The sequence below is a fragment of the Pipra filicauda genome, unplaced genomic scaffold (genome assembly GCF_003945595.2).
Source record: "Pipra filicauda isolate LSUMZ 115617 unplaced genomic scaffold, ASM394559v2 scaffold147_size4022426_pilon, whole genome shotgun sequence".
Lineage (NCBI taxonomy): Eukaryota > Metazoa > Chordata > Aves > Passeriformes > Pipridae > Pipra > Pipra filicauda.
In genome coordinates this window covers 1,193,172-1,216,173 of record NW_024103962.1, presented here as the reverse complement: position 1 = coordinate 1,216,173, position 23,002 = coordinate 1,193,172, and the positions used below count along the sequence as shown (strand labels likewise).

Sequence of the window (23,002 nt, the reverse complement as noted above, 5' to 3'; positions counted from 1 at the left end):
CACTTAAAAACCACAAACAAAACCATGAAGAATTTGCTTGGACAAAATTTTTTTCTTTCCTTGGTGCACAACATGAGAAGCAGCGATTTGTCACATGTTCTCACACTACCTCATTTAAACTTTATTTACAGCAAAGAGCCCTTCCTTGTGAACAACAGAACAGTTAAGGTACACAACAATCATCCAAGAGAAAAGGGAGCAATTTTGGACTGCCATGCAACTAGACACTTGCTTACTAAGAAAAATGAACAGATTAGTGGGGGGGGAAAGGTAAAGAAAGAGAGAATGAAAAACTGAATTAAGTATTTCTAATCAGAGCAAGAACTGAGGGTGCAAGACCACCAGACAGGCAGTAACTGCAGGATCCAGACCCTCCCATCTCAGCCCGAGTTACAAAGCAACCCTTTAGCTCAGCTGCTCACCTGGTTGGGACACAAAGCAGCAGCAAAGCAGAACTGAAGGAACGAGCCTAATGGGAAAACAAGCTCCAGTTCCACACAGCCAAACCCAGCCTTTTCTAACTTAGGATACCTCCACAATTTATTTACTTCTAAGTTAAGATACCTCTGCAAGTTGTAGCAGCACTTCTCCCTGTCATGGACAAATGCACTAAGAATTTCTGCTTCAAAATTACTAAGTTATAATCCTGTGTCTAAGCCACTTCGGGAACTCTCGCTTGCTGGTATTTATGCTCATTTATCCCAAACCATGAAAACAGCTGTGGTATCAAAAAATCCCAGGCACAAATCCAAAAAATGTCAATGAATCTAAATGAGCAGTATTTTGAAGAACACTCTGTCTCAATGACTGAAGGAGCAAATATAAAAACAGTCCAGAATATAGCCCACTCATTAAAATATCAGAATAGCACATTTTGGAACATGCATCTTTGCTTCTATCACTGTTTCTGCCAGCTCAGGCAGTTTTACAACATACTAAATATTTTCCCCTTTTACAGCTGCCATTTGACAAATCCAATCCAACAAAAGTATCCAAAAGACATTTTATAAAAATGTCTTTCACACATACCACCAAATATGAGAGATATATTTTAATTTCTTTCAGCACATACTTTTAGAAACACAAACCCATAACAATCCTTTGCTTTTATCTTCAGAATTCAAGACACTAACAAGAACCTTCCAGTTCCAGAATCCCTCCTTTAGATACAGATACTAAAAGAAAAGCCATATGGAACCTGTATGGATTTTTCAGAGAAATATCAGAGTCAATGAACAAGCACAAGTAGCAGCAGAAAACTGTTTTCTGCCAAAACTTTTGCACAGAGAAGTTTTAGTGGCAAAATTAAGTAGCTGAACATATAGTATCCTTTTAAACTTTTTTTACAATTGTTGTATCATCTTTTTGACAGGACAGGCGCCAACAGTATTAAACTGGAAGAGAGTGTATTTATATTGCATATTAGGAAGAAATTTTGTAACAAAGAAGATAAGGCACTGGAACAGGTTGCCCACAGAAGCTGTGGATGTCCCATCCCTGGAAGTGTTCAAGGCTGGATGGGGCTTTGAGCAGCCTGGTCTAGTGGAGGGTGTCCGTGCCCATGGTAGTGGGATTGGACTAGATTAAAGGTCACTTCCAACACAAACCATCCTATGATCTCCCCCTCTTTTAATTTCCCCATAGACATTTTAAGCTTTTTATATAAGCACCTTACTGCTTTCTCTGAAAGCTGTTTACAGCTGTGAGGACTTCTACGAGCATCCTCATTAACCATTTTGAACACTCTCTTTCCATACTGTTTCCAGAAACAGTTTGCATATACAGTTTTTATATATACACATACACACACACATATATGTACACAGTTAACGCAGTATGGCAGTAACACCATACAAGAAACACTGTTTCCATTCCCTGTACTGTCTATCCTGGGCATGGATCTGCTGAGAACACACAGCTTCTGTGCTGGGCAGCTCAGCCTTTGCTGTGCCCTGCCTCACACAATGGAAACCTGGTCCACAGCTCCAGACTGTAGTTGCTGTAAGATTTGTTCCCTTTAAATTTAAGCTGCCAAACTAAACCCTTAGCATACTTTAAGTGTATTATGCATTATTAGACAACCTTGCGTGCACAACGTGTGGCTCTGTGATTCTTTATTAAGAGCATCTTCAGACACCTACAACTTTCACCTCGAAGTTTGAGGCATGCGGGGTCACCGGCCAGAGAACTTCACACCACAAGGTAAGGACTGACACCTGAAGCTTCTGGACATCAGGAAAACCTGACCTTGCAGGTGAAGATGTGGCAGCTGTGGCGGGACACCCGCCCTTTAAGGGCCTTTACCACGGTAACGACCCCGAGCGCTCGGGGCTACCGCGGTCACCCGGGAGCGGGCGGGGGGTTCAGAGAGCGGGGACGAGGGGGTGCAGCCGGCACCGGCCTCGCCGTCATACACGCCCGGCCACGACCGGCGCGAGGCCAGTCCCGCGGGAGGGTCGAGCCTGCCCCGCTGCCCTGAGCCCCGCGGGGGCGGCCCCGCCACTCGCGCCCCGCCAGGCCGGGCCCCCGCGGCCCCGCACCTCGGGGCGCACTCACCGCTATCCCTGCCGGCCGCGGCGCTGCCCGGGCGGCGGTGCGGGCACAGGAAGTCGCGGGCCGCCTCCAGGTCCTGGAAGTGGCCGAAGGGGACGAGGGTGCAGGACATGATCCCTGATCCTGATCCCGATCCCGGCGCCACCGCCCAACCCGGAAACCGTCCACGACTTCCCTCAGGCCCGGCGCGGACCCGCGCACGGCGCATGCGCCGCGGGAGCTGTCACGTGGCGCCGGCAGCTGTGGGCGGGGCGAAGGGGGCGGTCAATGAGGGGCGGGGGCGGGACCGGGATTTACCGGGAGGTGCTGTGGGACTTAAAGGGGAAGGCAGTGGGGTTTAACGAGAAGCGCTGGTAGGGTTTCATGGAGTCAGTTAGATTGGAAAAGACCTCTGAGATCATCGAGGCTAACCTCCGACCCAGCATTGCCGTGTCAACTAGACCACGGCACCAAGTGCCACGTCCAGTCTTTCCTTAGGCATCTCCAGGGACGTGACTCCAGCACCTCCCTGGGCAGTTCAACCCAATGTCTAATGAACCCTTTCTTGTGAAGGAATTCCTCCTAATGTCCAACCTAAACCTCCTCTGGCACAGCTTGAGGCTATATCCTCTCATCCTGTCTCTACTTCCCTGGGAGAAGAGACCGACCAGCCACCTGGCTACACCCTCCCTTCAGGCACTTGTAGAGAGCAAAAGGTCACCCCTGAGCCTCCTCCTCTTCGGGGTAAACAATCCCACCTCCCTCAGCCGGATTTCACCATCCAGGTCTAATGGTGAACTAGCAGGGCCCCAAACACCCATGTTACTGTGAAGAATAGGTAACACCTCCAGTGGGTAGTGAGAACAGGGTTTCTTTCAAACTTAATTGCTCTTGCAAATACAAAGAGGTTTTATGGTTTTATTGCCAACCAATTTCTATTCCTCCTCTGGATGCTGAGGCATCTGAGTGGCAGCAGTGATTATGATGAGTGAGATTTGTTGTGGAGTGACATCAGTACAGTGCTGACAGCTGATCCTCAGCCTCAAAAACCTTCCCACAGGACAAGGAGGAAAAAAAAAGCATGTGTGGGAAGAACACCAAGGAATGTTTTCCGGGCCCCAAAGAAACACAAATTTCCCTGTACACAAGACTTGGCAAATTTTTAAATGGATCCTAGTCGACCATGAAATTTCATATATATTTATATATATATATATTTATTTTTGCTATTTTTTATTATATATCTATAAATATAAAAATTCAGTTTCTTGTTTTCACACAGGAGTCTTTTGTTTCATAGATAACAATGTGTGTCCTTGGATACCATCCAAGGAGTCCTTCTGCTGTGCCTTTTGCAACCAGACTTGTCTGTCTCACATTGGCCTCTTTAGCCACCAGCACACTTGTAGCAAATGTGTGTAGAGTCCTTCCCAAATCTTTGTTTGCAAAGCCTAGCTATGATGATGGTGATGGAAAAAATAACGTGTGTCTTGAGAAGTTAAAAGCAGAAATGATTGAGCAAGTGGTTCAAGTCCTTCTGCAAGTTTGGTTTGTCGTCTAGGTCTTCTGGATGGTATTTAAATACCTTCTAAGACTGAACAGATTTTTAATAAGAGAAGCTTCATGCTGGATTGGGTTGTCAGGCAATACACAGGTTAGACTTGAATTTAAACAGATGAATAATCCTGTGGCTATTCAATACAGAGTTGCTGAATGCTGTTTTTCTGATTGGGCATAAAATCAGAAGCTATGGAACAATGGGAATTATGTTATTCAAAAACAAGGTCACGGTGTAGGAAAGGTTGAGACACTGTTATAAGGAATGGATAATGACACTGAAGATTTGAACATGTAAAGCCTGTGAGGAAAAACATATTTCATGCCATTTTAGACCCGTAACATGCACAGTCACTAGTAATCTCAAGTGAATAAATAAAGAATATGCAAGTAATTAAATTAACAACCAGTTTTATCATTCTTTAGTGAAGCTTTCATCACATTATGAAAATCTTCTTCTTTAGAGACAAGTGCACAGTGTAAGACTGTCATATCCCCGCCTGGTTTGCTGTACACAAAGAAGTCAAGTTAGAAAACTGCCAAGATACCAATTAAAGCATAAAATAAGGCAATGAATAATTTAGCAAGTAAGTTTAGTAGGTTTACATTAGATAGTAGGAAGAAATTCTTGACCATGAGGATGGTGAGGCACCGACACAAGTTGCCCAGAGCAGCTATGGATGCTCCCGCCCTGGAAGGCTTCAAGGACAGGTTTGGAGCCAGGCTTGGAGCCAGGCTCTATTGTCCAGGGTGTCCCTGCCCATGAAAGTGGGGATAAGAAGTAGATGATCCTTAAGGTCTTTTCCAGTCCAAACCATTCTCTGTTGCTCCTGCCCCCGTCCCCACGCCAGAGGCCCCAGTGCCCAGAACACAGAACCCACCACGCTGTGACATCAGCCTCAGGGACGAGGCCTTTGCGGGCAACACGGCTGCTGTGGGCACTGAGTCTGCAGCTGTGCTGGTGCAAGGAGCCCTCACTTCTTGCAGCTGACACGTGCCTCTGGCAGCCATGAGTTGGCTCTGCCTCCTCATCCTGCTGGCCACGTGCGGGTTTGCGCACAGCTCATGGGAAAATTGCGGGTAAGTGGCCCCATGCTCTGGAAGGGAGCTTGGGTGATGCTTAGGGGGGTCCCTGGAGGGGGCTGGGCCCGCTTGTACCCCTGTGGCTATGCCCCAGCTTCCCAAAACCCATGGGGGAGCCTCAGTTCCTTGCCAGCAGCCAGGTGCTGACACAAACAGACACACACCCCCATGGGCTTCACGAGCCTGCTGTCCATGAAACAGCTGGTGGGGAGGGCAGATGGCTGAACTTCAGCCTGAGCAGCAGCACAGAGCAGGACAGTAATGACTTTCTGCTTACAGAGGAATCTGTGGGCTCCGACCAGCGGTGTATGACTATGAGCACTTGGCTGATTATTTTGAAGAAACACGTGTTGTGGGTGGCACAGGTGCCAAGGAAGGGGCCTGGCCCTGGCTCATCAGCATCAAGCATCCCAGGATACCAGGCACAAGGCATCTGTGTGGAGGGTCCCTCATCAGCGCAGAGTGGGTCCTCACAGCAGCTCACTGCTTTGATGATGTCAGGTAAGGAGGAGCAGGAATTGGGGATATCTCCACAACACCAGCAGGTGCCCTGTCAGCAGCACCATGCCTTACTCCCATCCCCTTTCCTTGCAGTATGCCCATTGCCTGGGCTCTGTAGAGCCCAACTGAGATGCTGCTCAAGAGAAGGCTGGTCTCATGCCACTGCTTCCTAGCAGCCCCCAGCTCACCATTCCCACAGCCTAAGGCATACTAGGGCAGTCCCACCCTCCATAGCACTGAAGGCTGGCAAGTGCTGGGCTGCTGCAGCACCTGGATCTACTCCCTCTCACCTCTCTCTTCATCTATCTTCCAGAAATATAAGCGTGTTGTACTTGGTGATTGGGGCCACCCAGCTGACTAAGCCAGGCCGATGGGCAGTATTGCGCCGGATTAAGCAGCTGCGGGTTCACGAATCTTATAATAGAGATGACATGAGCAATGACATCGCTTTGCTGGAACTGAACAAGCCTGTCCAGTGCAACCGCTACATTCAGATGGGCTGTGTGCCTGACCCCATGCAGCCAGTGTCAGAGCTGGAAAACTGCTATGTCGCTGGCTGGGGTTCCACTGCTGCAAGGGGTGAGTTCCCAAGAAGAACTCATATCCTGAGAGCAAGCTCAGCACTCTGGGGAGACAGGTTGGGCTTCCCAGCAGTAGAGGCCAAAGCAGCCTCTGTCCTGCTGCAGGACAGATGCCTCTGGACAAATGGGCTTGGCCTGCAAGTCACACAGCAGGGACACAGGACTCCAGAGGCAAAACCAAGCTCTAGGGACAGGGAATCAGCCCCAGGCAGGGCAGGAGAACTGCTAAGGAGCTGCTGAGTGTTCATTCCTTTCTGTGCTAACAGCTCAAAAATCAAGTGATCTCCTGCAGGAAGCCAAGGTCCACCTCATCGATCTCAAGCTCTGCAACAGCAGCCGATGGTACGCTGGGAAAATCCACATCCACAATGTGTGTGCTGGTTACCCAGAGGGCAAGATTGACACCTGCCAGGTAGGAAGGAGTGTGTGATGAGCCCCCAGCAACACAGGCAGCCCGGTCAGCACTGCCCGAACACAGCCCCGGGTGGGCCTTGACCGGCCAGTCAGTCACTCTCTCAGCCCCGTGTCCACGCTGCTGTTGGGGCTGCCCTCCCATTCTCCATCCATGTGTCCTTGCTCAGTGCCCCCATTGTCCCAGAAAGTCCATTGAGTACTCTTGGCAGCCCAGAGGTTCAGGTGGAACCTCTGTCCTCCACGTGTCCAGAATCATTCTGCAGAGGTGAGAGCGCCCTACCTTGCAGGACCCCAACCTGCTCACAGCCAAGGTTCTGGAGGCTCCAGCACCTTACTTTGCCGAGAATATACCTCTGGCAGGAACTATGAGAGAGGAGACGGCCCCAGTACTGACCGGGGCCACCCAACATGACCCTAATCCTCTCTGCTCTGCTGCAGGGGGACAGCGGTGGTCCTCTCATGTGCCAAGACAGCAACGCTGACTATTTCTGGATAGTTGGAGTGACCAGCTGGGGAAGAGGCTGCGCGAGAGTAAGGCAGCCTGGAGTCTACACCTCCACTCAGTATTTCTACGACTGGATCCTGGTCCAGTTGGGCCTGAACCCATATGGTGGTGCTTCTTGAGCAGCAGGACAGACAGGATCCAGTGCAGGCTGCAGCGCACCACAACCCTTTCCTGCTGGGACAATGCCTGCTGATCCCAAGGCAGCCTCAGTGTCAAAAGCCTGCTCTGTCCTGCCCACACCCTTCTGCTGCCTGCAGGCAAACAGTGAAGTTGACTTAGTTGTTGAAATAAAGTTACCTGTGTTCACGGTTAACCATGTTTTTGCTCCAATTCCACCCCCTGGGCAAGGGATAGACTTCCATGCTCGGCACCTGCAAAATGAAGCATTGGGGCACAAAGGGACCAAGTTTCTCCCAAGGGCTGCAACTGAGCGTGGCCAGAGAGGAGAGTGCTCTGATCCACAATGGGATGGAGGAAAGTGGCACACCAAGCAGAGATAGTGTCTCAGTTTAATAAGACTGAACTGTTTTGCTATGAAGGATGAGTTATGATGTAGACCAAACTCCTCTCTCTCAGCAATTGTAAATCCGAAATTAAGAGGCTCCAATCGAGGAAGTATGGAGAAAGAAAAAAATAACAGCCCTTTATTAAAGGATATATGTGTATTGGCAGAACAACAAAAGAACACAAAAAAAACCAACACAAATCCTGTACCCAAAAATCCCCTTCAAAAGGAAACAGTTCGGTACATTTCCGCTTTTTGGTGCAATTCTAACCACAGTCAGCAGTGGGCACTGCTGGATCACTGGAGGAGCAGAGCCTGCAGTTGCTCAGTGGTGGTTGGCAGGGGCGCTTTTGGGCTCTGACTGTCGCCACGTGAGGCCCCGGTGTGCAGGAGAAGCCGAAAGTGGAGATTTTCCCCCCACCACCGAGAAGGCGAGGGGAAAAGGGGAAAAAAGGGCTTCTTCCCACAAAAACTCACGCTGTCTGCTGCTGGCTGTGGCCAGGATTTCCCCCTTTTAGTGGGCACAAACTGCTGCCAAACAAGGGAGCGGAGGAGGGAAAGGGTGACCTCCTCCCAAAAAGTTCCTCTGCAGATAGGTCAAGCCTCTCCCAGGATATCTGAGCAGATCTGGGCTGGGGGCAGAACATGGTGCAGGCAAGGCGGGGCCAGAAAACAGCCAGATGACTAGGCCGAGAACAAAACGACCTTGGAGCCTTTCCAGCATACACCTTGCCTGAGTCGAGGCAAAAGTGAAGCACCTCCGTTTCCGAGGAGAGAAGAAAAAAACTCATCAGCCCTTCCCACAAACTTAGAGAGGGCCATCCCCTTGGAATGCAGGCCACCTAGTTAGTTTTTTTATGTGGGTCAATTACCCCTTCCCCCTCCCTCTGTTCGACATCTTTCTTTTACAGAGAGGCAGGGTAAAGAAAAAATTCCCTGCTTGATTCTTTTTAGAAGAAGTAAACCTATGACACACCCTTTGAACTGTACGAGAGACTCCACATGCCCTGCTCAGCATGAGGGACAAAGTCTCTCCCCATACAGGTCTCCACAACCCTTCTGTGTCATACAAGAGACTTGAGCCCCGTCACCTTGCACCTTACAGGGGCCTACACAGCTCCTCAATGTGTGCCTTACTCCAACCGGGCTGCACACCCGTTCTTGACCCACTACCAATAATTTCACTAAATCTGCACAAAATGCCGCACCAATAGAGAGACTCAAAATCCACCATTAAAATGCAGGCAGAATCTGCTCAGGGAATTTTAACACTCACCCTTTGGCTCCTCCCTGCTTTAAAAATCCCAGTTGAATGTGCCTGCTGCCATCAGCTGCATGTTTAGAGAAGGGAGGCTCCCAAGGTAGTGACGAAGGCTCCTATCTAGGCTGCCAAACTGGTGAGGAAACTTCAGTCTGACCATTCAGGAGTCATGGGCAGCTCCAGTGAGCCAATGGGTACCCCGTTTGATTCCCTACACACCCCACTCTCACACAGTGAGACCAGGCTTCTGTAGTGATTGACTCCCAGGTTTTCTTAGCAGAGTTAGAGATGTCCCATTCCATAAAGCCACTTATTCACAATGCACTAACACAGAAGCAGCTCAAGCTGGAGGTAGAATTCTTACGAGGGCAAGTAGTGATAGGACAAGGGGGAATGGCTTCAAAATGTCAGAGGGTAGGTTTAGATCACATATTAGAAGGAAATTCTCGACTGTGAGGGTGGTGCAGTACTGGCACAGATTGCCCAGAGCAGCTGCAGATGCCCTCTGCATTGAAGGCTTAAGGACAGGTTTGGAGCCAGGCCTTGAACAACCTGGTCTAATGCAAGGAATCCCTCCCCACCTGTAGCACGGGGGTCAGAACTACATGATTCCTAATGTCCCTTCCAGCACAAACCATTCTATGGTTCTACGATTCTATGTTGCTCCTGCCCCCACCCCCACGCCAAAAGCCCAAGTACCCGGAACACAGAACCCACCACGCTGTGACATCAGCCCCGGGGACGAGGCCTTCACGGCCAACGCGGCTGCTGCGGGCACTGCGTCTGCAGCTGTGCTGGAGCAAGGAGCCCTCACTTCTTGCAGCTGACACGTGCCTCTGAGAGCCATGAATTGGCTCTGCCTCCTCGTCCTGCTGGCCACGTGCGGGCTTGCGCACGGCACATGGGACAACTGTGGGTAAGTGGCCTCACGCTGTGGGAGGGAGCTTGGGCGATGCTTAGGAGGGGCCATGGGAGCAGGCCCGTTGTCCCCTGTGGCTATGCCCCAGCTTCCCAAAACCCATGGGGGAGCCACAGTGCCTTGCCAGCAGCCAGGTGCTGACACAGACAGACACACACCCCATGGGCTCTGCGGGCCTGCCGTCCATGCTGGTGGGGAGGGCAGACAGCTGAGCTTCAGCCTGATCAGCAGCACAGAGCAGGACAGTAATGACTTTCTGCTTACAGATCGATGTGTGGGCTCCGAGCCATAGGTTATGACTACGGTGCCAGCGCTTATCAATACGGCTACTATGGCATGACACGCGTCGTGGGTGGCACAGGTGCCCACGAAGCATCCTGGCCCTGGCTCGTCAGCCTCCAGCATGAGTGGATACCAGACACGGGGCATTTGTGCGGAGGGTCCCTCGTCCACCCGCAATGGGTCCTCACGGCAGCCCACTGCTTTGACGATGTCACGTAAGGAGGAGCAGGGAACGGGGGTATCCTCACAACACCAGCAGGTGCCCTGTCACCGGCACCATGTCTTACTCCCATCCCCTTTGCTTGCAGTGAGTCCAGCTGAGAGACTGGGCTCAGGAGAAGGCTGGTCTCATACCACTGCTTCTTAGCAGCCCCAGCTCACCATTCCCACAGCCCAAGGCATACTAGGGCAGTCAGTGCCCCATAACACTGAAGGCTGACAAGTGCTGGGCTGCTGCAGTGCATGACTCTGCTCCCTCTCACCCCTTTCTCTGCTTCTGCCTTCCAGCAACATCAGCCTGGTGTACGTGGTGATCGGGGCCACCCAATTGACTCAACCAGGCCCTGGGGCACAAGTCCGCTACGTTAAGCAGCTGCGCCTTCACCAATACTATAATAAAGTCAACATGAAGAACGACATCGCCATGCTGGAACTGGACCATCCTGTCCAGTGCAGCCCCTACATCCAGCTGGCCTGTGTGCCCGACCCGACACTGAGAGTGTCAGACCTGGTCTACTGCTTTGTCGCTGGCTGGGGTGCCACCACTGCAAGAGGTGAGTTCCCAAGAAGGACTCATGTTCTGAGGGCAGTCTCAGCAACCTGGGGAGACGGGTTGGGCTTCCTGACAGCAGAGGCCAAAGCCAGAGTCCTGCTGCAGGACAGATGCCTCTGGACAAATGGGCCTGGCATGCGCCCAAAGTCACACAGCAGGGACACAGCACTCCAGTGCCTCTCCAGAGGCCAAACCAAGCCCTAGCGATGGGAATCAGCCTCAGGCAGGGCAGGAGAAATGGCAAGGAGCTGCTGAGTGCTCATTCCTTTCTGTGCTCACAGCTTCAAGAACAAGCGATCTCCTGCAGGAGGCCCAGGTCCACCTCATCGATCTCAAGCTCTGCAACAGCAGCCAGTGGTATGCGGGGAAAATCCACAGCTCCAACGTGTGTGCTGGTTATCCACAGGGCATCATCGACACCTGCCAGGTAGGAAGGAGTGTGTGATGAGCCACTCGGCTCCCAGCAACACAGGTAGCCTGTTCAGCACTGCCCAAACACAGCCCTGGGTGGGCCTTCACCAGCTAGTCCGTCACTCTCCCAGCCCCGTGTCCACACTGCTGTTGGGGCTGCCCTCCCATTCTCCATCCATGTGTCCTTGCTCAGTGCCCCCAGAGGTCTGTCGCTCTGCCCTGAAAGTCCATCCAGTCCTCTTGGCAGGCCTGGGGTCCAGATGCCAATCCTGCAACATCCATCCTTTGCACATCCAGAATCACTGTGCAGACATGAGAGAGAGCCCTACCTTGCAGGACCCCAACCCACTCACAGTCAAGGTTCTGGATGCTCCAGCACCTTGGTGTGCTGTGAATACATCCCTGGCACCTTGCTCTGCTGGGAATACAGCTCAGCTGTGAGAGAGAAGGAGACAGCCCCAGTGCTGACCGGGGCCACCCAACATGACCTTAATCCTCTCTGCTCCACTGCAGGGGGACAGTGGTGGTCCTCTCATGTGCAAAGACAACATCGCTGACTACTACTGGGTTGTTGGAGTGACCAGCTGGGGAAGAGGCTGCGCAAGACCAAAGCAGCCTGGAATCTACACCTCCACTCAGTACTTCTACAATTGGATGCTGGCTGAGATGGCTGCAAGCCCATATGGAAGTGCTCCTTGAGCAGCAGGACAGACAGGATCCAGTGCAGGCTGCAGCGCACCACAACCCTTTCCTGCTGGGACAATGCCTGCTGATCCCAAGGCAGCCTCAGTGTCAAAAGCCTGCTCTGTCCTGCCCACACCCTTCTTCTGCCTGCAGGCAAACAGTGAAGTTGATTTAGTTGTTGAAATAAAGTTACCTGTGTTCACAGTTAACCATGTTTTTGCTCCAATTCCACGCCCTGGGCAAGGGATAGACTTCCATGCTCGGCACCTGCAAAATGAAGCATTGGGGCACAAAGGGACCGAGTTTCTCCCAAGGGCTGCAACTGAGCGTGGCCAGAGAGGAGAGTGCTCTGATCCACAATGGGATGGAGGAAAGTGGCACACCAAGCAAGGCTAGGAAGAGGATAGGAAAAAACAAGGCCACTCACAGACATCTCTGGGGGGTGATGCAGCATTAGGGCATAACAAGCTTGTTATTTGGCTGTGATGTAAGTCTTGGCTCATGGGAGAGACCTGGGAAACTCCTGGGTATGCCAACCAAAATTCCTGCCTCCTGACAGGAGTCACAGTGTCCTAAGGAAGAGCCATGTGTAGCTAATGTGGAGTGATGTGCAAGGTGGTCACACTTCACAGATACTCGAAGGAAGAGTTGGGGTCATTCTGGGGAGAGGAACGTGGCAGGAACAGCAGGAGCCAGGAAACCCCATCAGTAATGCCACGGAAGGCCAAGGTGAGCCAGTTATCAGCACTTGCAACACCAAATCTGTTGACAGGTGGGCCAAACTTGGGAGCCAGGGGGAAAAAATCACAGAGGTTGGCTCTTTAGTTGGGAGGAGACAAGGGTAGGGAAAGGGAGGAGTCAAGAAAGATGAGAGTATAAGCATGGGAAATGGAGAGAAGGGGAGATTGAGGAGCCAGTTGCACAGGCACAAACTGCTGGTTGTTGCTGTGGTTTGACTGCATGCTGCACATAATCCTCACAGGATGGGAAAGAAACTTCTTATTGCAACCTAATAATTAACAAGTCATCTAATTACTGCACAAATTTGCCCTGTAAGTTTAGACCATTAAAATCAACCCGTTACATTTTATAAACAAAAAAAAAGTGGAATTGGTAGTGGATCCAGTAAAGCCTCGGTGTAGACATGTCTGAGGCAGTTGCTGCCTTTTCCAGGTGAAGGCAAGCGAAGGTTGACTTTGGTCTCTCTGCTTCTGGATACTTTTCTTGGCTCCCAGGGCAATAGGGTCCTGTCTCGTGCTGGGTGGCACTCTTCCCTTAGTTTTAATAAATATGAGCTGTGCTGAGACCAACTGTCCCACACCTCTACTGGTCCCTACCAGCCTGGCAAATGCTTCTTAAAGTATTTCCTGATGTGAGGGGCTGCCTGCTCTACAAAGACACTAAGTGCAAGTGTGTTGTGAAAGTTCGGTGTTGGTCATTATCCTGAGGAGCTAGCAGACCAGGGTCTAGCTGGCCAATCCCCCTGGCACATTGTTATTGCACGGTCCTTCCAAAATTCTGCTCTACATAACAACTTCTCCCAGTTTTGCACAACCTTGGCCAAGGACGTCCCCTTTTCTGCGCCGAGGATAATTCCCATCATGTCAAAGGGAACGAGGGACTTGAAACCCCTTTTTACATGCTAAAAAGGCACTTCAGCTCCCTTTCTGTATGTGCCAAGGGACCCTACCTCCCCTTGCACTGTATGAGAGACTCCACATGCCCTGCTCGGCATGAGGGACACAAGTCTCTCCCCATGCAGGTCTCCACAACCCTTTTGTGTCATACGAGAGACTTGAGCCCCGTCACCTTGCACCTTACAGGGGCCTACACAGCTCCTCAATGTGTGCCTTACTCCAACCGGGCTGCACACCCGTTCTTGACCCACTACCAATAATTTCACCAAATCTGCACAAAATGCCACACCAATGGAGAGACTCAAATCCACCCTTATAATGCATGCAGAATCCGCTCAGGGAATTTTTTCGTTCACCCTTTGGCTCCTCCCTGCTCCAAAGATTCCAGCTGTACTCCCCCGCTGCCGTCAGCTGCATGTTTAGAGAAGGGAGGCTCCCGAGGTAGTGACCAAGGCTGCCATCTGGGATGGCAAATTGGTGAGGAATGTTGGACCATTCAGGAGTCATGGGCAGTTCCAGTGAGCCAATGGGTGCCCCATTTGATTCCCTACACACCCCACTCTCACACAGTGAGACCAGGCTTCTGTAGTGATTGACTCCCAGGTTTTCTTAGCAGAGTTAGAGATGTCCCATTCCATAAAGCCATTTATTCATGATACACTAACACAGAAGCAGCTCAAGCTGGAGGTTGAATTCTTACGAGGGCAAGTAGTGATAGGACAAGGGGGAATGGCTTCAAAATGGTTTAGATCATGTATTAGGAAGAAATTCTTGAGTGTGAGGGTGGTGCAGTACTGGCACAGATTGCCCAGAGCAGCTGCAGATGCCCTCTGCATGGAAGGCTTCAAGGACAGGTTTGGAGCCAGGCCTTGAACAACCTGGTCTAGTGCAAGGAATCCCTCCCCACCTGTAGCACGGGGGTCAGAACTACATGATCCGGAAGGACACTTCCCACCCAAACCATTCTATGGTTCTGTGATTCTATGTTGCTCCTGCCCCCATCCCCATGCTCAGAACACAGAACCCACCACGCTGTGACATCAGCCCCGGGGACGAGGCCTTCACAGGCAACGCGGCTGCTGCGGGCACTGCGTCTGCAGCTGTGCTGGTGCAAGGAGCCCTCACTTCTTGCAGCTGACACGTGCCTCTGAGAGCCATGAATTGGCTCTGCCTCCTTGTCCTGCTGGCCACGTGCGGGCTTGCGCACGGCACATGGGACAACTGTGGGTAAGTGGCCTCACGCTGTGGGAGGGAGCTTGGGCGATGCTTAGGAGGGGCCATGGGAGCAGGCCCGTTGTCCCCTATGGCTATGCCCCAGCTTCCCAAAACCCATGGGGGAGCCACAGTTCCTTGCCAGAAGCCAGGTGCTGACACAGACAGACACACACCCCGTGGGCTCTGCGGGCCTGCTGTCCATGCTGGTGGGGAGGGCAGACAGCTGATCTTCAGCCTGATCAGCAGCACAGAGCAGCACAGTAATGACTTTCTGCTTACAGATCGATGTGTGGGCTCCGAGCCATAGGTTATGACTACGGTGCCAGCGCTTATCAATACGGCTACTATGGCATGACACGCGTCGTGGGTGGCACAGGTGCCCACGAAGCATCCTGGCCCTGGCTCGTCAGCCTCCAGCATGAGTGGATACCAGACACGGGGCATTTGTGCGGAGGGTCCCTCGTCCACCCGCAATGGGTCCTCACGGCAGCCCACTGCTTTGACGCTGTCACGTAAGGAGGAGCAGGGAACGGGGGTATCCTTACAACACCAGCAGGTGCCCTGTCACCAGCACCACGTCTTACTCCCATCCCCTTTGCTTGCAGTGAGCCCAGCTGAGAGACTGGGCTCAGGAGAAGGCTGGTCTCATGCCACTGCTTCTTAGCAGCCCCAGCTCACCATTCCCACAGCCCAAGGCATACTAGGGCAGTCAGTGCCCCATAGCACTGAAGGCTGGCAAGTGCTGGCTCTGCTCCCTCTAACCCCTTTCTCTGCTTCTGCCTTCCAGCAACATCAGCCTGGTGTACGTGGTGATCGGGGCCACCCAATTGACTCAACCAGGCCCTGGGGCACAAGTCCGCTACGTTAAGCAGCTGCGCCTTCACCAATACTATAATAAAGACAACATGAAGAACGACATCGCCATGCTGGAACTGGACCATCCTGTCCAGTGCAGCCCCTACATCCAGCTGGCCTGTGTGCCTGACCCGACACTGAGAGTGTCAGACCTGGTCTACTGCTTTGTCGCTGGCTGGGGTGCCACCACTGCAAGAGGTGAGTTCCCAAGAAGGACTCATGTTCTGAGGGCAGTCTCAGCACCCTGGGGAGACAGGTTGGGCTTCCTGACAGCAGAGGCCAAAGCCAGAGTCCCGCTGTAGGACAGATGCCTCTGGACAAATGGGCCTGGCTTGCACCCAAAGTCACACAGCAGGGACACAGCACTCCAGTGCCTCTCCAGAGGCCAAGCCAAGCCCTAGTCATGGGAATCAGCCTCAGGCAGAGCAGGAGAAGTGGCAAGGAGCTGCTGAGTGCTCATTCCTTTCTGTGCTCACAGCTTCAAGAACAAGCGATCTCCTGCAGGAGGCCCAGGTCCACCTCATCGATCTCAAGCTCTGCAACAGCAGCCAGTGGTATGCGGGGAAAATCCACAGCTCCAACGTGTGTGCTGGTTATCCACAGGGCATCATCGACACCTGCCAGGTAGGAAGGAGTGTGTGATGAGCCACTCGGCCCCCAGCAGCACAGGCAGCCTGATCAGCACTGCCCAAACACAGCCCCTGGGTGGGCCTTGACCAGCCAGTCCGTCACTCTCCCAGCCCCATGTCCACACTGCTGTTGGGGCTGCCCTCCCATTCTCCATCCATGTGTCCTTGCTCAGTGCCACCAGAGGTCTGTCACTCTGCCCCGAAAGTCCATCTAGTCCTCTTGGCAGGCCTGGGGTCCAGATGCCAATCCTGCAACATCCATCCTTTGCACATCCAGAATCACTGTGCAGACATGAGAGAGAGCCCTACCTTGCAGGACCCCAACCCACTCACAGTCAAGGTTCTGGATGCTCCAGCACCTTGGTGTGCTGTGAATACATCCCTGGCACCTTGCTCTGCTGGGAATACAGCTCAGCTGTGAGAGAGAAGGAGACAGCCCCAGTGCTGACCGGGGCCACCCAACATGACCTTAATCCTCTCTGCTCCACTGCAGGGGGACAGTGGTGGTCCTCTCATGTGCAAAGACAACATCGCTGACTACTACTGGGTTGTTGGAGTGACCAGCTGGGGAAGAGGCTGCGCAAGACCAAAGCAGCCTGGAATCTACACCTCCACTCAGTACTTCTACAATTGGATGCTGGCTGAGATGGCTGCAAGCCCATATGGAAGTACACCTTGAGCAGCAGGACAGACAGGATCCAGTGCAGGCTGCAGTGCACCACAACCCTTTCCTGCTGGGAAAATGCCTGCTGATCCCAAGGCAGCCTCAGTGTCAAAAGCCTGCTCTGTCCTGCCCACACCCTTCTTCTGCCTGCAGGCAAACATTGAAGTTGATTTACTTGTTGAAATAAAGTTACCTGTGTTCACGGTTAACCATGTTTTTGCTCCAATTCCACCCCCTGGGCAAGGGATAGACTTCCATGCTCGGCACCTGCAAAATGAAGCATTGGGGCACAAAGGGACCGAGTTTCTCCCAAGGGCTGCAACTGAGCGTGGCCAGAGAGGAGAGTGCTCTGATCCACAATGGGATGGAGGAAAGTGGCACATCAAGCAAGGCTAGGAAGAGGATAGGAAAAAACAAGGCCACTCACAGACATCTCTGGGGGGTGGTGCAGCATTAGGGCACACAAGCTTGTTATTTGGCTGTGGTGTAAGTCTTGGCTCATGGGAGAGACCTGGGAAACTCCTGGGTATGCCAACCAAAATTCCTGCCTCCTGACAGGAGTCACAGTGTCCTAAGGAAGAGCCAAATGTCATGTGTAGCTAATGTGGAGTGATGTGCAAGGTGGTCACACTTCACAGATACTCGAAGGAAGAGTTGGGGTCATTCTGGGGAGAGGAACGTGGCAGGAACAGCAGGAGCCAGGAAACCCCATCAGTAATGCCACGGAAGGCCAAGGTGAGCCGGCTATCAGCACTTGCAACACCAAATCTGTTGACAGGTGGGCCAAACTTGGGAGCCAGGGGGAAAAAATCACAGAGGTTGGCTCTTTAGTTGGGAGGAGACAAGGGTAGGGAAAGGGAGGAGTCAAGAAAGATGAGAGTATAAGCGTGGGAAATGGAGAGAAGGGGGGATTGAGGAGCCAGTTGCACAGGCACAAACTGCTGGTTGTTGCTGTGGTTTGACTGCATGCTGCACATAATCCTCACAGGATGGGAAAGAAACTTCTTATCGCAACCTAATAATTAACAAGTCATCTATATACTGCACAAATTTGCCCTGTAAGTTTAGACCATTAAAATCAACCCGTTACATTTTATAAACAAAAAAAAAAAGTGGAATTGGTAGTGGATCCAGTAAAGCCTCGGTGTAGACATGTCTGAGGCAGTTGCTGCCTTTTCCAGGTGAAGGCAAGTGAAGGTTGACTTTGGTCTCTCTGCTTCTGGATACTTTTCTTGGCTCCCAGGGCAATAGGGTCCTGTCTCGTGCTGGGTGGCACTCTTCCCTTAGTTTTAATAAATATGAGCTGTGCTGAGACCAACTGTCCCACACCTCTACTGGTCCCTACCAGCCTGGCAAATGCTTCTTAAAGTATTTCCTGATGTGAGGGGCTGCCTGCTCTACAAAGACACTAAGTGCAAGTGTGTTGTGAAAGTTTGGTGTTGGTCATTATCCTGAGGAGCTAGCAGACCAGGGTCTAGCTGGCCAATCCCCCTGGCACATTGTTATTGCGCGGTCCTTCCAAAATTCTGCTCTACATAACAACTTCTCCCAGTTTTGCACAACCTTGGCCAAGGACGTCCCCTTATCTACGCCGGGGATAATTCCCATCATGTCAAAGGGAACGAGGGACTTGAAACCCCTTTTTACATGCTAAAAAGGCACTTCAGCTCCCTTTCTGTATGTGCCAAGGGACCCTACCTCCCCTTGCACTGTACGAGAGACTCCACATGCCCTGCTCGGCATGAGGGACACAAGTCTCTCCCCATGCAGGTCTCCACAACCCTTTTGTGTCATACGAGAGACTCGAGCCCTGTCACCTTGCACCTTACAGGGGCCTACACAGCTCCTCAATGTGTGCCTTACTCCAACCGGGCTGCACACCCGTTCTTGACCCACTACCAATAATTTCACCAAATCTGCACAAAATGCCACACCAATGGAGAGACTCAAATCCACCCTTATAATGCATGCAGAATCCGCTCCGGGAATTTTTTCGTTCACCCTTTGGCTCCTCCCTGCTCCAAAGATTCCAGCTGTACTCCCCCGCTGCCGTCAGCTGCATGTTTAGAGAAGGGAGGCTCCCGAGGTAGTGACCAAGGCTGCCATCTGGGATGGCAAATTGGTGAGGAATGTTGGACCATTCAGGAGTCATGGGCAGTTCCAGTGAGCCAATGGGTGCCCCATTTGATTCCCTACACACCCCACTCTCACACAGTGAGACCAGGCCTCTGTAGTGATTGGCCACCAGGTTTTCTTAGCAGAGTTAGAGATGTCCCATTCCATAAAGCCATTTATTCATGATGCAGTAACATAGAAGCAGCTCAAACTGGTGCCTCCAAGGAGGGAACCGTATCAAAGGAACCACTGAGCTTTTATCCTCTCACAGTCTAAGCACACCAAAATCTCAGTTCTCCCTCCTGAGCTATTGGCTCCTGCTGCCTCTCAATGTCCATTCACCTGGACGGCACCACAGGTCCCCGTGCCCTTCACTGTGCAAAGAGTTGGCAGTTCACAGGCTCTTGTCTCGGGCTCCTGCCACCTAGCGCTCAATCTACAGCTGCACACTGAGCTGCCTGCCCAGAATGTGTTCCGCAACAGCTGCCCACCCCAGGGTCTGCAAAGCCTCATTGTGCAAGAAGAGGCATCAAAGAAATCTGGAGACGGAATTCTTCCAAGAGCTACTATTGATAGGACGAGGGGGAATGGCTTCAAAATGTCTGATGGTGAATTTAATTCACATATAAAGAAGAAATTCTTGAGTGTGAGGGTGGTGCAGTACTGGCACAGATTGCCCAGAGCAGCTGCAGATGCCCTCTGCCCGGAAGGCTTCAAGGACAGGTTTGGAGCCAGGCCTTGAGCAATCGGGTCTAGTGCAAGGAATCCCTCCCCACCTGTAGCACGGGGGTCAGAACTACATGATCCGGAAGGACCCTTCCCACCCAAACCATGCTATGGTTCTGTGATTCTATGTTGCTCCTGCCCCCATCCCCATGCTCAGAACACAGAACCCACCACGCTGTGACATCAGCCCCGGGGACGAGGCCTTCACAGGCAACGCGGCTGCTGCGGGCACTGCGTCTGCAGCTGTGCTGGTGCAAGGAGCCCTCACTTCTTGCAGCTGACACGTGCCTCTGGCAGCCATGAGTTGGCTCTGCCTCCTCGTCCTGCTGGCCACGTGCGGGCTTGCGCACGGCACATGGGACAACTGTGGGTAAGTGGCCTCACGCTGTGGGAGGGAGCTTGGGCGATGCTTAGGAGGGGCCATGGGAGCAGGCCCGTTGTCCCCTATGGCTATGCCCCAGCTTCCCAAAACCCATGGGGGAGCCACAGTTCCTTGCCAGAAGCCAGGTGCTGACACAGACAGACACACACCCCATGGGCTCTGCGGGCCTGCTGTCCATGCTGGTGGGGAGGGCAGACAGCTGATCTTCAGCCTGATCAGCAGCACAGAGCAGCACAGTAATGACTTTCTGCTTACAGATCGATGTGTGGGCTCCGAGCCATAGGTTATGACTACGGTGCCAGCGCTTATCAATACGGCTACTATGGCATGACACGCGTCGTGGGTGGCACAGGTGCCCACGAAGCATCCTGGCCCTGGCTCGTCAGCCTCCAGCATGAGTGGATACCAGACACGGGGCATTTGTGCGGAGGGTCCCTCGTCCACCCGCAATGGGTCCTCACGGCAGCCCACTGCTTTGACGCTGTCACGTAAGGAGGAGCAGGGAACGGGGGTATCCTTACAACACCAGCAGGTGCCCTGTCACCAGCACCATGTCTTACTCCCATCCCCTCTGCTTGCAGTGAGCCCAGCTGAGAGACTGGGCTCAGGAGAAGGCTGGTCTCATGCCACTGCTTCTTAGCAGCCCCAGCTCACCATTCCCACAGCCCAAGGCATACTAGGGCAGTCAGTGCCCCATAGCACTGAAGGCTGGCAAGTGCTGGCTCTGCTCCCTCTAACCCCTTTCTCTGCTTCTGCCTTCCAGCAACATCAGCCTGGTGTACGTGGTGATCGGGGCCACCCAATTGACTCAACCAGGCCCTGGGGCACAAGTCCGCTACGTTAAGCAGCTGCGCCTTCACCAATACTATAATAAAGACAACATGAAGAACGACATCGCCATGCTGGAACTGGACCATCCTGTCCAGTGCAGCCCCTACATCCAGCTGGCCTGTGTGCCTGACCCGACACTGAGAGTGTCAGACCTGGTCTACTGCTTTGTCGCTGGCTGGGGTGCCACCACTGCAAGAGGTGAGTTCCCAAGAAGGACTCATGTTCTGAGGGCAGTCTCAGCACCCTGGGGAGACAGGTTGGGCTTCCTGACAGCAGAGGCCAAAGCCAGAGTCCCGCTGTAGGACAGATGCCTCTGGACAAATGGGCCTGGCTTGCACCCAAAGTCACACAGCAGGGACACAGCACTCCAGTGCCTCTCCAGAGGCCAAGCCAAGCCCTAGTCATGGGAATCAGCCTCAGGCAGAGCAGGAGAAGTGGCAAGGAGCTGCTGAGTGCTCATTCCTTTCTGTGCTCACAGCTTCAAGAACAAGCGATCTCCTGCAGGAGGCCCAGGTCCACCTCATCGATCTCAAGCTCTGCAACAGCAGCCAGTGGTATGCGGGGAAAATCCACAGCTCCAACGTGTGTGCTGGTTATCCACAGGGCATCATCGACACCTGCCAGGTAGGAAGGAGTGTGTGATGAGCCACTCGGCCCCCAGCAGCACAGGCAGCCTGATCAGCACTGCCCAAACACAGCCCCTGGGTGGGCCTTGACCAGCCAGTCCGTCACTCTCCCAGCCCCATGTCCACAGTGCTGTTGGGGCTGCCCTCCCATTCTCCATCCATGTGTCCTTGCTCAGTGCCACCAGAGGTCTGTCACTCTGCCCCGAAAGTCCATCTAGTCCTCTTGGCAGGCCTGGGGTCCAGATGCCAATCCTGCAACATCCATCCTTTGCACATCCAGAATCACTGTGCAGACATGAGAGAGAGCCCTACCTTGCAGGACCCCAACCCACTCACAGTCAAGGTTCTGGATGCTCCAGCACCTTGGTGTGCTGTGAATACATCCCTGGCACCTTGCTCTGCTGGGAATACAGCTCAGCTGTGAGAGAGAAGGAGACAGCCCCAGTGCTGACCGGGGCCACCCAACATGACCTTAATCCTCTCTGCTCCACTGCAGGGGGACAGTGGTGGTCCTCTCATGTGCAAAGACAACATCGCTGACTACTACTGGGTTGTTGGAGTGACCAGCTGGGGAAGAGGCTGCGCAAGACCAAAGCAGCCTGGAATCTACACCTCCACTCAGTACTTCTACAATTGGATGCTGGCTGAGATGGCTGCAAGCCCATATGGAAGTACTCCTTGAGCAGCAGGACAGATAGGATCCAGTGCAGGCTGCAGCACACCACAACCCTTTCCTGCTGGGACAATGCCTGCTGATCCCAAGGCAGCCTCAGTGTCAAAAGCCTGCTCTGTCCTGCCCACACCCTTCTTCTGCCTGCAGGCAAACAGTGAAGTTGACTTAGTTGTTGAATTAAAGTTACCTGTGTTCACGGTTAACCATGTTTTTGCTCCAATTCCACCCCCTGGGCAAGGGATAGACTTCCATGCTCGGCACCTGCAAAATGAAGCATTGGGGCACAAAGGGACCGAGTTTCTCCCAAGGGCTGCAACTGAGCGTGGCCAGAGAGGAGAGTGCTCTGATCCACAATGGGATGGAGGAAAGTGGCACATCAAGCAAGGCTAGGAAGAGGATAGGAAAAAACAAGGCCACTCACAGACATCTCTGGGGGGTGGTGCAGCATTAGGGCACACAAGCTTGTTATTTGGCTGTGCTGTAAGTCTTGGCTCATGGGAGAGACCTGGGAAACTCCTGGGTATGCCAACCAAAATTCCTGCCTCCTGACAGGAGTCACAGTGTCCTAAGGAAGAGCCAAATGTCATGTGTAGCTAATGTGGAGTGATGTGCAAGGTGGTCACACTTCACAGATACTTGAAG

At 52.6% G+C, this 23,002-nt stretch overlaps 5 protein-coding genes and 1 long non-coding RNA gene across 8 annotated transcripts in view; 4 read left to right on the top strand and 2 right to left on the bottom strand.

Moving 5' to 3' along the window:
* RAB3GAP2 (RAB3 GTPase activating non-catalytic protein subunit 2) overlaps positions 1-2,762 on the bottom strand; it is a 45,927-nt gene extending 43,165 nt beyond the window's left edge. For all 3 annotated transcript variants that reach the window (XM_027734246.2, XM_027734248.2, XM_027734247.2), the window contains exon 1: positions 2,557-2,762. In XM_027734246.2, the coding sequence (XP_027590047.2) occupies positions 2,557-2,761 (205 nt within the window). In that variant the 5' untranslated portion in view covers position 2,762. The remainder of the gene's footprint in view (positions 1-2,556) is intronic.
* A 1,800-nt stretch (positions 2,763-4,562) lies between these two features.
* On the bottom strand, positions 4,563-9,681 carry LOC120322725. Its single transcript, XR_005562588.1, has 3 exons — positions 8,955-9,681; positions 7,471-7,544; positions 4,563-4,597 (listed from the first exon to the last, which is right to left on the bottom strand). It is a non-coding gene; the product is annotated as an uncharacterized LOC120322725 (long non-coding RNA).
* Positions 5,045-7,486, top strand: LOC113994818 (acrosin-like). The gene is made up of 5 exons (XM_027734255.2): positions 5,045-5,169; positions 5,452-5,673; positions 5,987-6,252; positions 6,521-6,666; positions 7,107-7,486. Exons 1-5 carry the CDS (start codon positions 5,099-5,101, stop codon positions 7,290-7,292), a joined length of 891 nt encoding a protein of 296 aa, XP_027590056.1. The 5' UTR covers positions 5,045-5,098; the 3' UTR covers positions 7,293-7,486.
* Positions 9,682-9,715: 34 nt separating the features above from the next.
* Positions 9,716-12,216, top strand: LOC113994817 (acrosin-like). The gene is made up of 5 exons (XM_027734254.2): positions 9,716-9,855; positions 10,125-10,355; positions 10,648-10,913; positions 11,194-11,339; positions 11,837-12,216. The coding sequence occupies exons 1-5, from the start codon at positions 9,785-9,787 to the stop codon at positions 12,020-12,022; spliced, it is 900 nt and encodes a 299-aa protein (XP_027590055.2). The 5' UTR covers positions 9,716-9,784; the 3' UTR covers positions 12,023-12,216.
* Positions 12,217-14,725: 2,509 nt separating this feature from the next.
* LOC113994810 (acrosin-like) lies at positions 14,726-17,216 on the top strand. The gene is made up of 5 exons (XM_027734236.2): positions 14,726-14,871; positions 15,141-15,371; positions 15,647-15,912; positions 16,193-16,338; positions 16,837-17,216. Exons 1-5 carry the CDS (start codon positions 14,801-14,803, stop codon positions 17,020-17,022), a joined length of 900 nt encoding a protein of 299 aa, XP_027590037.1. The 5' UTR covers positions 14,726-14,800; the 3' UTR covers positions 17,023-17,216.
* Positions 17,217-20,108: 2,892 nt separating this feature from the next.
* Positions 20,109-22,563, top strand: LOC113994811 (acrosin-like). The gene is made up of 5 exons (XM_027734237.2): positions 20,109-20,218; positions 20,488-20,718; positions 20,994-21,259; positions 21,540-21,685; positions 22,184-22,563. Exons 1-5 carry the CDS (start codon positions 20,148-20,150, stop codon positions 22,367-22,369), a joined length of 900 nt encoding a protein of 299 aa, XP_027590038.2. The 5' UTR covers positions 20,109-20,147; the 3' UTR covers positions 22,370-22,563.
* The last annotated feature ends 439 nt before the right edge of the window (positions 22,564-23,002 follow it).